At 47.3% G+C, this 10954-nt stretch overlaps 1 protein-coding gene across 1 annotated transcript in view; it reads left to right on the forward strand.

The window, feature by feature from the left end:
* The window catches only part of RIMKLA (ribosomal modification protein rimK like family member A), a 32558-nt gene extending 21604 nt beyond the window's left edge, over positions 1 to 10954 (forward strand). The window contains exons 4-5 of the mRNA XM_062193290.1: positions 3137 to 3340; positions 7257 to 10954. Coding sequence (XP_062049274.1) covers positions 3137 to 3340; positions 7257 to 7747 — 695 coding nt within the window. The 3' untranslated portion in view covers positions 7748 to 10954. The remainder of the gene's footprint in view (positions 1 to 3136; positions 3341 to 7256) is intronic.

The following is a 10954-nucleotide window of genomic DNA, read 5'->3' on the forward strand; positions in this document are numbered from 1 at the left end:
CATTGCACTTCTGTTTCTGCTTCCATAGCACTTGGTACTGCCGCTAGCCTGTGTTAGTTTTGGGTGTATGTGCCTGTTCCCTTTCATAATCTGTAAGCTTCTCAGGTGGGGAGCAGGTCCTGAACTCCCCTGGCTACGTAAGGCTCTCTCTAGTGCTCGGTACGTAGCAGAGACTCAGCTGGGACTTGAGCAATGGAAAGCAGTCCCCCTGCAGGGTATGGGCAGGCACCCGGATGGCATCAGAACTGCTCAGGGCATCTGGAGTGAGGGGAGGCAACCCAAAACAGATATGTAACGAGTAGTTACTACCATGTCGGGACTGTGAGGCAGTCTGTCAAGGAGCTCCCGTGTGTAGACGACAGACAGTTGCATCCGCGGTGATGGCCATGATAGCACACATGTCCATGGACTGGCCTGTTTGAGCCTAGAGGAGGGAGAGTTCAACATTCCCATGAAGGCTTCACTGGAAGAAAAGGAGACCCATGTTTAAAAGTAGAATTTGAACTGGAAGAAATGAGTGGGCACCATGCAGAGGTCCCGTTTGTTTTTCCCTTTGGTGTTCATGTACTTTTGATGTCATTTTGTGTTTGGCCTAATCCAAGTTTTTAGATTTACATCTCTATCTCCTTCGAAGAGTTGTAGTAGTTTTAGCCATTACAGTTGGGTGTTTGACTCATTCTGCGTTAATTTTTGTACATGGTGTTAGATAGGGGTCCATCTTCATTCTTTTGCGTGTGCATGTCCAGTTTTCCCAGTACCATTTGTGGAAGATACTATTCTTTCCCTGCTCGATACTTTCGGAACCCTTATCAAAAATCTGTTGACCGTATGTGTACAAGCTTATTTCTCTCAATTCTATTCCATTGATATATTTATCCACCTTATAGCAGGCTGCACTGTCTTGATTATTATAACTCTGTAGTAAATTTCAAAACTGGAAGGTATGAGCTCCCAGCTTGGTCCTTGCTTTTCAAGATTGTTTTGGATATTTTATTTTCTTTGCGTTTCCATATGGATGTTAGGATTGGCCCATCAGTTTCTACCAAAAAGGAAGTTGGAGTTTTGATAGGGAGTGCATTGAATATATTGATCAATTTGAGGAGTACTGCCATCTTAATAAGAGTGTGGAACCCTTGGATACAGAGGGATGATTGTATATGAAATAAGCCTAAAAAGACAATGAGTGCACAGGCTTTGTCCTTGAAAAAGCTGCTAATCCTGTAGACCCTTTTTTCTCATCTGTAGAGCAGGAACAAGCAACTGTAATGGCTTCATAGGGCTGGTGTGAAATGTAAATGACATAGTAATTTTAAAAGTAGATAATTAATTAAACTAGTGTCTCCCCACCTACCTCCTTTTTCTTTCTTGTCTTAAAACTATAGCTCCTTTGTTAACTGCAAACTAAGCCTTTATTAGAACTTCTGTGCCAGGAACCAGTCTCTAGCCCCTGTCTCTGCTGAAGATCCTGCCTAGTGTCCAGAGAGCCTCAATGCTGCTGAGTCCCAGCCATCTATTGCCAGAGGCCAGATCTCCTAGTGCCGGATGGCTAACTGCACACACCTCCACTCACTGATTGAGACTTAAATACTCTTGCTGCGTGGCACCCACTTGCTGGAGCTTCTCCTGTTTCCTCTTGTACCCACTGTGGGCCCTCTGCCATGCTCCGGCCACCGCCTGCCGCCTGACTGCACACCTTCCCATCACCTGCCAGCTAGCTAGCTTCAGACAAGGTACCACCAGTTGTAATGGGCATGCGTGGCCCAGTCATTTCAGGAATGACAAAGTCCTGGCTGTGACATGTTTTGGAGGTTACTTACTTTTCAGACTTATGTGCCACTAGGAGCTGATGGCCTTTGCTCTTATTAAGAGGCTCAGAAGAGTTCCACTCCTTGTGTGATGGTGACACAAAACCTGGGAAGACCAGCTCTCTGTTCAACACTTGCTGAACAGAATGCTCAGATGGGGCATGCTCATGTCATACTTGCAGAGCAAACTTATCAGGAGCCCCTGCTCAGAGCTGTTAGCAAGTTTGCACATGGAAAGGAGATGCTGAATGATTACAAAAGCATAGGGGCTTCAAGCAGAAGAGACAGAATTTAGAATCAAAAAGGAACGCTTTTCCCAAAGATCAATAGAAGTATAGGCTATTACCCATTATAAGTATAGCCAAATAAAAATACACTTCTTAGATTTCAAAGGAAGAAGGACATCTGTAGCTTCTCCTTTTGAGCTCCTGTGGTATCTTGCACAGGCCTATCTTAATGTCTTGTCACTCTGCCTTGTATTCATCTTTTCTGATCTCTCTCCATTCGTGCTTGGGATTCCTCCAAAGTATGTTCAATTAATTATGGTCTATCAATATTGATCGACATATGCCCTGTGTGTCAAGCCTAATGGGAGGTCTGGGGGATTAAAAAAAAAAAAAATTAGACATGGGCCCTGTCTAGCGGGCAACCTCAAGGTGATGGGAGATGTTAATTAACTGCTTTTGGAACTGAGTGGATCCGATCCTTGGGATCTTATTTTGGCTCCTTCTCTCTGTTTCTGGAAAACATGATGATTTTGCTTTGGAAAAAAAGTGGTGGTGGAAAGGAGAGAGTCAGCAGTCTTAAGATGTGAGGGAGGCCGGCGCCGCGGCTCACTAGGCTAATCCTCCGCCTTGCGGCGCCGGCACACCAGGTTCTAGTCCCGGTCGGGGCACCGATCCTGTCCTGGTTGCCCCTCTTCCAGGCCAGCTCTCTGCTGTGGCCAGGGAGTGCAGTGGAGGATGGCCCAAGTCCTTGGGCCCTGCACCCCATGAGAGACCAGGAGAAGCACCTGGCTCCTGCCATCGGATCAGCGCGGTGCGGCGGCCATTGGAGGGTGAACCAACGGCAAAAGGAAGACCTTTCTCTCTGTCTCTCTCTCACTATCCACTCTGCCTGTCAAAAATAAAAAAATTAAAAAAAAAAAAAAAAAAAGATGTGAGGGAAATCAAGAATCAATCCAAGAAACAGAAGGGGCCAAAGTGAGGCAGGTTCGAAGGGAGTCACTGACTGTGAGATGGGGACCTGGGGTGAGGGTGGTGCAGGACAGCAAGGACACAGCCCAGAGGCTTCTCTAACCACCGCCCTTGCCCCGTGTCTTTCTTTTAAAGGAAAGGCTGTTTTTCTGGCAAGAGATAAGCATCACCTCTCAGACATCTGCCACCTGATCCGCCATGACGTGCCCTACCTGTTCCAGAAGTACGTGAAGGAGTCCCACGGAAAAGACATCCGGGTGGTGGTGGTCGGGGGCCAGGTGATAGGCTCCATGCTTCGCTGCTCCACGGATGGACGGATGCAGAGCAACTGCTCCCTGGGTAAGGTGGGCAAGCGCAGAGGGGGCCTGTTGGTCGTGGAAGGCACCAGGATTTTCCCCTAGGGTCTTTGACCTGCTCAGAAAATGTTTACCAATCCCTGCTATGTCATCAGACCCTCTGCTAAGTCCTGGGACCTCCCAGGTGAGAATGAGACATCCTCTCCTATGGCAGCCAGCAGTGCGAGAGGGAGACGTCTGAGTGTAAGTGCTGTGAGAGAGACCAGGCCAGGGCGCCAGGACTGTGAGGGTATACTCTATCCCACAGGTGTTGGGACTGGACAGTTTAAACAGGAGGGCAGCATGAGGACCAGCGTTTCAGAAAAACATCAGAAATGGTGAAGGACAGACTGAAGGGAGAAGACAAGAAGCTGGGAGATGAGTTTGGAAGCTGTTCCAACAGTTTAGGCAAGAAATAAAAAGTTAAATGAAAGCAATGGCAGGAAGAACAATCATTTTTTTTTTTTTTTGCTTTCACATTTTAATTAAAAATTTTGTTTGCCTTTTGTTTAAGGAATTTTTAATTTTTTTTATTTGAAAGTCAGTGAGCAAGAGTGAGAGTCGGTAAGCAAACTCCCTTCCATTGGTTCACTCCCCAAATGCCTGTAAATGTTGGGGCTGAAACCAGGACTTAAGACTCAATCCAGGGCTTCCATACGGGTATCAGCTCCCAACAGCTTTAATCTACCTGCTGCCTCCCAGGGTGCATATTAGCAGGAAGTTGGAATTTGGAGCAAAGCTGGGACTTGAATCCAGGCACTCTGATATAGGGTGCAAGTTTCTTAACCAACAAACTAAAAGCCTGCCCCCTTCTTTTCCTTTTTTGTATCATGCTATTAGAAAGCTGAGGCTTATGCTTAACCCCATCCTATTAACCTATTGATAAAGTTTGTTTTCTCTGTGGAAATGTTGTAAGAGGGATACAAATTCTTGTCCCCTTTCAAGGGAGCTATTGCCAATCTCAGTGAAAGAATTTGTATCTTGGTAACATGAAAAAAAAAAAAATACCTAGAGTTATTATTTCCTAAGTCTCCAGATGAGCATACCAGTGCAGTGACTAATAGAGGCCTAAACACTCATCAGTTCTTTCATTCATACTGGTTGAGCAGTTCCAGGAGGTCTTTAGTAAATGCTGGGAGTGTAGAGAAGACTCGCAGGGGCCAGCATTGTGGTGCAGCAGGTTAAGCTGCCATCTGTGTACTGGCATCCTTTACCAGAGTGGCAGTTTCTATCCCAGGTACTTTGCTTCCAATTCAGTTCCCTGCTAACACACCAAGGAAGACAGTGGAAGATGGCCCAAGACTTAGCCCCTGCCAGATTGAGTTCTAGGCTCCTGGCTTTGGCCCGGCCTAGACCTTGGGGGAGTGAAGCAGCAGATGGAAAGTCTTCTCTCTCTCTTCTCTCTCCCTCTATGTGTGTCACTCTGCCTTTCGAATAAATTTAATGTGGTCATTTAAGATACTGTGATAAAGTGGTTGATAGAGTTGAATGTTAGATTCACGTGGACACAGTAGTAAGAGCCTTACCAGTTATTTCATTTTCATAATCGTGCATAGTGCTGCAATATTTAACCTTGTGTATTATCATTTGGTCTTTTTCAGTTACCTTTAAGAATCCATTCTTTAGCTAGCAATCATTTGGTTTGCTCCTTTTCTTGGTAAACTGTTTTAAATCTGTGTTGTAGCCTTTCCCTTATACGATGTCAGAGGTGAGGGATGGGCAGTGTTAAGATAAAGACCTAAGTGGACTTAATACAGGTCTTAAGTCTTTCCAGGGAAACTAAATGGAAATGATGAAATCTGAGGTCCTAACTTTTACTAAAAAGAGTAATCAGACTTTCTCAGTCCTTGATGCAGGATTTCACCTCATAATCCTCTCCATCTCTCCTTAAAAATCAGTAAGAATTTTATTTTTTCTAAACATAAAATAATATATTCTCAATGAAGAAATTTGGGAAACATAGCAAAGGCAAACTAGAAATCCAGTCATTATCTTCACCATCTAGAGACAACCACTGTGGACATCTTGCTGTCATTCTTTTTTAGAGATTTATTTATTGGGGTTGGTGTTGTATGTACAGGTTAAACCACTGCCTGTAATGCAGGCATGCCATATGAGCATCAGGTCAAGCCCCGGGTACTCCACTTTCCATCCAGCTCCCAGATAATGTACTTGGGAAGGCAGCAGAGGATGCTGCCATGTGGCATCCCTCGATGGAATTTCAGGCTCCTGGCTTTGGTCTAGCCCAGCTGTAGCCATTACAGCCATTTGAGAGTGAACCAGTGAATGGAGGTTCTGTTTTTGTCTCTCCATCTTGCTCTGTGACTGTCTTTTTCTTTTTCTTTCTTTCTTTTTCTTTTCTTTTTTTTTTTAAGATTTACTTATTGGAAAGTCAGAGCTACACAGAGAGAAGAGAGGCAGAGAGAGAGAAGTCTTCCATCCGATGGTTCACTCCCCAATTGGCTGCAACAGCTGGAGCTGTACCAGTCCAAAGCCAGGAGCCCAGAGCCTCTTCTGGGTCTCTCACGTGGGTGCAGGGCCCAAGGACTTGGGCCATCTTCTACTGCTTTCCGAGGCCATAGCAGAGAGCTGGATCAGAAGTGGAGCAGCCGGGTCTCGAACTGACACCCGTATGGGATGCTGGTGCTTCTGGCCAGGTTGTTAACCCTCTGTGCCACAGCACCAGCCCCACTGTGACTGTCTTTCAAATTTATTTATTTACTTATTTTGAAAGACATAATAACAGAGAAAGAAAGCGAGGAAGAGACAGAAATATCTTCCATTTGTGATTCAGTCCCCAAATGGCTGCAGTGGTCAGGACTGGTCCAGGCCAAAAGAAGGAGCCTGGAACTCCATCCGGGTCTCCTATGTGTGTGGCAGAGGCCCGTGCACTTGGGCCATCTGCTGCTGCTTTCCCAGGCATATCAGCATGGAGTTGGATAGGATGTGAAGCAGCCAGGACTCACACAGGTGCTCTGATATCGGATGCTGGCATCACAAGTTGCAGCTTAACCCCCTGCACCATAATATCAGCTCCTGTCATTTCTTTTGATCTGAAAAAATACCTTTTTGCATAGTTACAATCATTTTGTACAGTCTTTAATCCTTCTAAGTGTTTTCCCATGAGATTAACAAACTGCAAACATTAGTATTGTTTGTGAAATATACTGTTTTCTTCTATTGTGGGATATTTAGATTACAATTTTCATTTCTTCATTCAACAAATATGTTATTGAATGCCCACCACTTCTCAGGCACCGTGATTTTCCTGTATTTTGAATAACACTGCCACCAGCATCTTTGGGCAGAAGGGTTTTTTCCCACTCATAGGACTATTTTCTTGGTGGCATGGATGTGTCAGCAGATATCAGCCTTTGGAAGACTAGCTGGGAGATGACCACATTGATTTCCCCAAGGGTACCCTGGCTTCCATCCAGCCCTCTTGGGAGAGCCCTGGCGGTGCCTGTCTTGCTGTCTCCCTCAGCTATTCTCTGTCTCCTTTTAAAAAAAAAAAAAAGATTTATTTATTTATTTGAAAGGCAGAATTATTTGGGGTGGAGGGAGACAAAGAGATCCTCCATCTGCTGGTTCACGCCCCCAAATGGCTGCAACAGCTAGAGCTGGGCCAGTTCAAAGCCAGGAGCTGGGAGCTGCTTCTGGGTCTCCCATGGGGGTGCAGGGGCCCAAGCACTTGGGCCATCTGCTGCTGCTTTCCCAGGTGCATCAGCGGGGAGCTGGATTGGAAGTGGGGCAGCTGGCACTCCAGCCAATGCCCATATGGGATGCTTGCACAGCAGTTAGTGGCATTACCCGCAGCACCAGAGCACAGGCCCCATGTCCTCTGCCTCCTTCGTGGAGGGCCATTTGACTCCCCAGTCAGTACCCATTGTCACCTTTGTGTCCCTGTGCTTTCCCCGCAGGTGGTGTGGGCGTCATGTGCCCGCTGACCGAGCAAGGCAAGCAGTTGGCTATTCAGGTGTCCAACATCCTGGGCATGGACTTCTGTGGCATCGATCTCCTCATCATGGATGATGGCTCCTTTGTGGTGTGCGAGGCCAACGCCAACGTCGGCTTCCTCGCCTTCGACCAGGCGTGCAACTTGGATGTGGGCGGGATCATTGCAGACTATACCATGTCCTTGCTGCCCAACCGGCAGACAGGGAAGATGGCCGTCCTCCCGGGGCTGTCGAGTCCCAGGGAGAAGAACGAGCCGGATGGCCATGCTTCAGCTCAGGGAGTTGCCGAGAGCGTCTACGCCATCACCAATGGGTCTACCTCCAGCGAGAGTGAGCCTGAACTGGGAGAGATCCGGGATTCCTCAGCGAGCACAATGGGGGCCCCGCCCCCTACGCTGCCGGAGCCTGGCTACAATATCAACAACAGGATCGCTTCGGAATTAACACTGAAGTGAATTCTTGCTTTTTGGCAGCATTTCAACCAAAATCCTACCGCTTCCCTCGTAGTTTTGAGTGAATAAAACCTGGACTAATGTGATTTCATTTGCACAGAAACTAGGCATCCCACCTGGGCACTCAGCATTCTTTGTCGACGATGATCTAAGCGAATGGCCTGGCTTGTGGTATCTCTAAAGACACAGAAAAACACTCCCTGAGAACAACACCGCACCTGGTGGGCCGGAGACCCACGTCTGCTGCGAGCACTTGGATTCCTCCACTGACTTGAAGGCACTGCCGCCGGGCTGCCTGTTAGCGGCACAGCCTGTGAACCCGGAATGAGTCCTGGAAATATGGAGCAGCCTGGAGTCAGTGTCTCATGCAGTCAAGGTGGACCAGAGCCACAGTGACGTGTTCTTGGCTCAGCGTGGCAGTGATGCTCGGAGAATCCCCAGTTCAAATGCTGCTGGCATCTGCTGCTGTCAGTCACCACCTTGACCGTACTTCTTCACTCAGGATATGGTGTTCTAGGGACCCTGCCCATTAGCGTCTTCAATGAAGCCCTTTGTAGAGAGTGAGATGGAATGTTCTTTGACGTCACTGATTGGCAAGTGGCCTGCTTTGAGACTGGGGCTTTCTACAAATTGCTTTGCCACGCTGCACTGATAGACCCTGCTTCAGTTCATGCCGGCTCCAGCAGCTTCTTGCACCTTTGCTGCCTTTGGCCCAGCTGGAGTGCACTGCAGTGAGCCAGTGGCCGCACACTTTCTCTCCTAGGCGTGCACTAGAACCTAACACCACGGACTGTCTTTTCAATGGACTCTGTTCACTCGTCACCCAGAAGCTAGTGAGTTTTCACCATAGAGAACTACAGGAAGATACTCCCCTCCTCTGCCGAAGCTTGTGTCCTGCTTAGCTGTAGGAGGTTTCCTTGTGTGAGGTGGTAGTGCGGGTGTATTGCGTAGAGAGAGCCATTGGAAACACACTCCAACCCCCTCGACATGCTACGCTTATCCAGGCTCCAGAGACCTGTCCTCACCCACATTTCCAAACTGGGGAGACTCAGGTATCAGGAATTACTTGTTGCACATTTTGAGGGGCTACCATAGACATGACACCAAGTGCTTTTCATTTTAACTCTTTAGGCAGTAGACGAGACCCTTCCCTCAGGAGAAAGTATGGAGATGGACTGTCTTCCCCTGCTTACATACAGTGTGACTGACAATGAGCAAGGCTACCTTTTTAACCAAATACACTAGACCATATGCACTCAAGAGTTACCGTAATTGGAGTTATTTCCTTGGGAGACCATGCTCTTGAGCTATGATGGTAATGTGCCAAGAACACTTAGAATTCCTCTTTGAGGTTATCTTTTACCTTTGAAGCCATGAAAAGAAAACAGACCTCACAACTTTGTAGTCAGACATCACCGTTTCTCCCCATCACCATCTGTTGAGGTTGTGCCAAGCTCCATCACCCATTGTATTTATCAGACTAATTTTCTAATACTCTTTGGCTGTTAAATCCCTTTCAAAAAATAGATCTTCCCTTAGAAGTACAAAGATTTACTGACATGGAGGAAGCTTACAAGTTCACAGTTTCCAGAGAGGGTTCTAGAATGTTCTGAGCAAGGTCAACTTCACTGAAATAAGAATACATCTTCCTAAGGTGACTACGTTAATGGCAACCCGACCCATTTGGGTGCACAAAATCCCATAGCGTTCTGCTGTAGATGTAAAATACGCATCAAGTCAAACTATCACACTTAGGTAGGATTTGGCTTTTAAAATATTGTAGTTAAAACCAGATCTCACCAAGTAACAGTTGTACAATTGAAAAATGTTTGGTGCCGTGTGATGGAGATGTAATCCTACACAGTTGTAGTCTAAATGCAGACCAACATGAGGTGCATGCCCCTGACCTGTAACCCTACTGATGTGTCCAGCTGAAAAGTGAGACCACTTCACCTTTATATAGGTAAGACACATACCTTATCTTCACCACTCAGGGTGGCTTTTGAAGGATGGTTCTGGGTCAGTTCTTGCTGGACTTGGTCAGATGCTTTCTGTGTAAACATCGAAACCAAATCATGACCTGGAAGCTGCGCTCACTCATCTCCACAGTGCAGCCTCAGCCTGCTCTTCCCACTTTATCTAAAAGAGCGCCAGCAGGGCCCCCTCCTGAGTGGAGCAGCTAGAGCGTGCTTCCAGATTTCCCTGCCAGGGAGGCCCGTTTTCCAGCTGTGACGTCTGTTGTCATCGGCATCATTGCTCAGAAGTAGCCCGGTGCGGAAGCAGAGAGAGCTGGATCACAGCTGGGTGGTAGGCCCCCTCCAGGACTGCCCATGCCCCAGGTGGGTGTGGGCTCTATGAGCATCAGCCAGGTGGCCAGGCTGCCCTTGTCGCAGCTGCCACGGGCCTGCTGGAAAGAGCCTGGCCTGGCTGCTTCAGTAGCTGATTGACCTCGTACAGTCACGTGGAGGCTGTGCTTCCTTTTCTGTTCTTTAGCTAGGGTAATGCCTATTCTGGTTACCTGGGGGTGCCTTGAGGGTGAGTTAATAAGTGATACTGTGCATTGTGTGTAGCAGGTGGTAGAACAGTTTCTTATTCCCATTCCCTGGAGGGAGTTACGAAAGGGGCCATGAATTCTTGGGATTAGCGCCTGGGAGAGGAGTGGGGCTCTTAAAAGGGAATGCAGGTTGTCAGAGGTCTGCCTTCCAGCCAGGGCAACTGAAGACCCAAGAGGAGCACGGCTCCTAGTGTATTCACACAGCCTCTGAATTACTGTATGCAACCTGAACCCCTTGACTCTTATATACCAACGAACAGAGTCTTCCTTATGTAACATAGATTGCAGTGTCTGTATATGGTTTTCCCATTACCTGGTAGTAGCATCATGAAACTGGTCAAAACTTGAATGCCAATAGCTCAGTCCCTCAGAATATATATGATTCTGCACTTGTCTTCCTGCTATCTGATTGGGCATGGGGTTCCAAAATGTGGATTTGGGGCTCCGAGATCTGAGAGACAGGGTAAGTGGATTGCAAGCCATTGTTTTGTCACTACTGTAAAAACGCATTTCTGCCAGCTAAGGGGATTGCATGACAATGGGGACAAGGTCAAGGGAAAGGGATGGGGAAAGGCCTGAAGAGCTTTGGGGAAGAAACCAGAAGTTGGGATCATTTGGAATTCTAGCGAAAAAGAGGAAAGAACTGGCTCTTCCAT

This window comes from Lepus europaeus, chromosome 5, assembly GCF_033115175.1.
Source record: "Lepus europaeus isolate LE1 chromosome 5, mLepTim1.pri, whole genome shotgun sequence".
In the NCBI taxonomy this organism is placed as follows: Eukaryota; Metazoa; Chordata; class Mammalia; order Lagomorpha; family Leporidae; genus Lepus; species Lepus europaeus.